This window comes from Geospiza fortis, unplaced genomic scaffold, assembly GCF_000277835.1.
Source record: "Geospiza fortis unplaced genomic scaffold, GeoFor_1.0 scaffold387, whole genome shotgun sequence".
NCBI classification, from domain to species: domain Eukaryota; kingdom Metazoa; phylum Chordata; class Aves; order Passeriformes; family Thraupidae; genus Geospiza; species Geospiza fortis.
The window spans coordinates 629,948-631,052 of record NW_005054546.1 but is presented as its reverse complement, the minus strand read 5'-3'; the positions used below and the strand labels follow the sequence as shown (position 1 = coordinate 631,052).

The following is a 1,105-nucleotide window of genomic DNA, read 5'->3' as shown; positions in this document are numbered from 1 at the left end:
GCCAGCCGGCTGTCACGGGACAACCTGCAGGGTCTGCTGCAGGCCGCCACCGGGAAGATGCGGAAAAATTCCCGAGTGGAGGGAGGCACGCCGGAGGGACCCTCCAAAACCTACATCAACCGCCTGATCAAGGTGGAGGCTTCCGAGAAGAACGGGAAGGGGCACCCCGGAGCCCTGCCTGCCAGCCTGCCTGCCCCCGAGCAGGACAAGGGGAAGCCCCCCAAGACAGAGACGGTAAGGCAGGGACGGGGAGCCGGGGGCAGAGGGGGAGACGCGGGCAGCGGGAAGCTCTGGAAGCTTTAACTGCTTTGGTCTCCGACTCATTAGCCTGGCTGACTTCATCCTTTTATCCTGCCCGGCTCCACTGCCTTCAAATTCCTTCAAAGCTGCCTTCATCCCAGCTGCCCTTCATCACCCATTCGGGGCTGGGGGGGTCGTCGGGCACCCTCATCATAACCAGCCTGACTACAGAGCTCATCTGCTGGTTAAAAAAAGGCTGATGCAAAGCTTTTCTGGGAAGCTGGTCTTTCACCCCTGCGCAGCCTTGGGAGGAGGGGGAGCCAGTCGGCAGGGTTGCTGTCACCCAGAAGGGTCCCAGAGCTCCCCCCAGGCTCTTCACCATCACTGAGGGGCATAGGAATGGTCTGGACTGCCCCCACCAGAAGGTGCCACTGGGTCCATGCTCTGGGGTTGTGGCACGGCTCCATTTACCCCAGATAAACCATCATCCTTCCCTGGGGACCCCAGTGTGCCCGTTCTCTGCCTGGCTCTGTGCTGGTGGCATCTCTGCCACCCCTGCTGGGATCCCCACGGCCCCCTGAAGGCAGACATGGCTGTTCCCTGCCCAGGTCATCATCCTGGAGGATTACGCAGACCCTTACGACGCCAAACGCACCAAGGGGCAGCGGGACGCTGAGCGCCTGGGGGAGAACGATGGGTACATGGAGCCCTACGATGCCCAGCAGATGATCACAGGTAAGTGCCACGTTGGGCCGTGCCACAGCAGCGCAGCTGGCACCGCTCCCCAGGCAGGAGCCTGGGGCTGCCCTCGGAGCCAGCCGGCGCAGGAGGCTCCGGGAACAGGAAAGCTCTCGCCGCTTCCCGC

At 63.2% G+C, this 1,105-nt stretch overlaps 1 protein-coding gene across 1 annotated transcript in view; it reads left to right on the top strand.

The window, feature by feature from the left end:
* Window positions 1–1,105, top strand: part of SHE (Src homology 2 domain containing E) — a 12,531-nt gene that overhangs the window by 1,693 nt on the left and 9,733 nt on the right. The window contains exons 3-4 of the mRNA XM_014310537.2: window positions 6–234; window positions 849–975. Coding sequence (XP_014166012.1) covers window positions 6–234; window positions 849–975 — 356 coding nt within the window. The remainder of the gene's footprint in view (window positions 1–5; window positions 235–848; window positions 976–1,105) is intronic.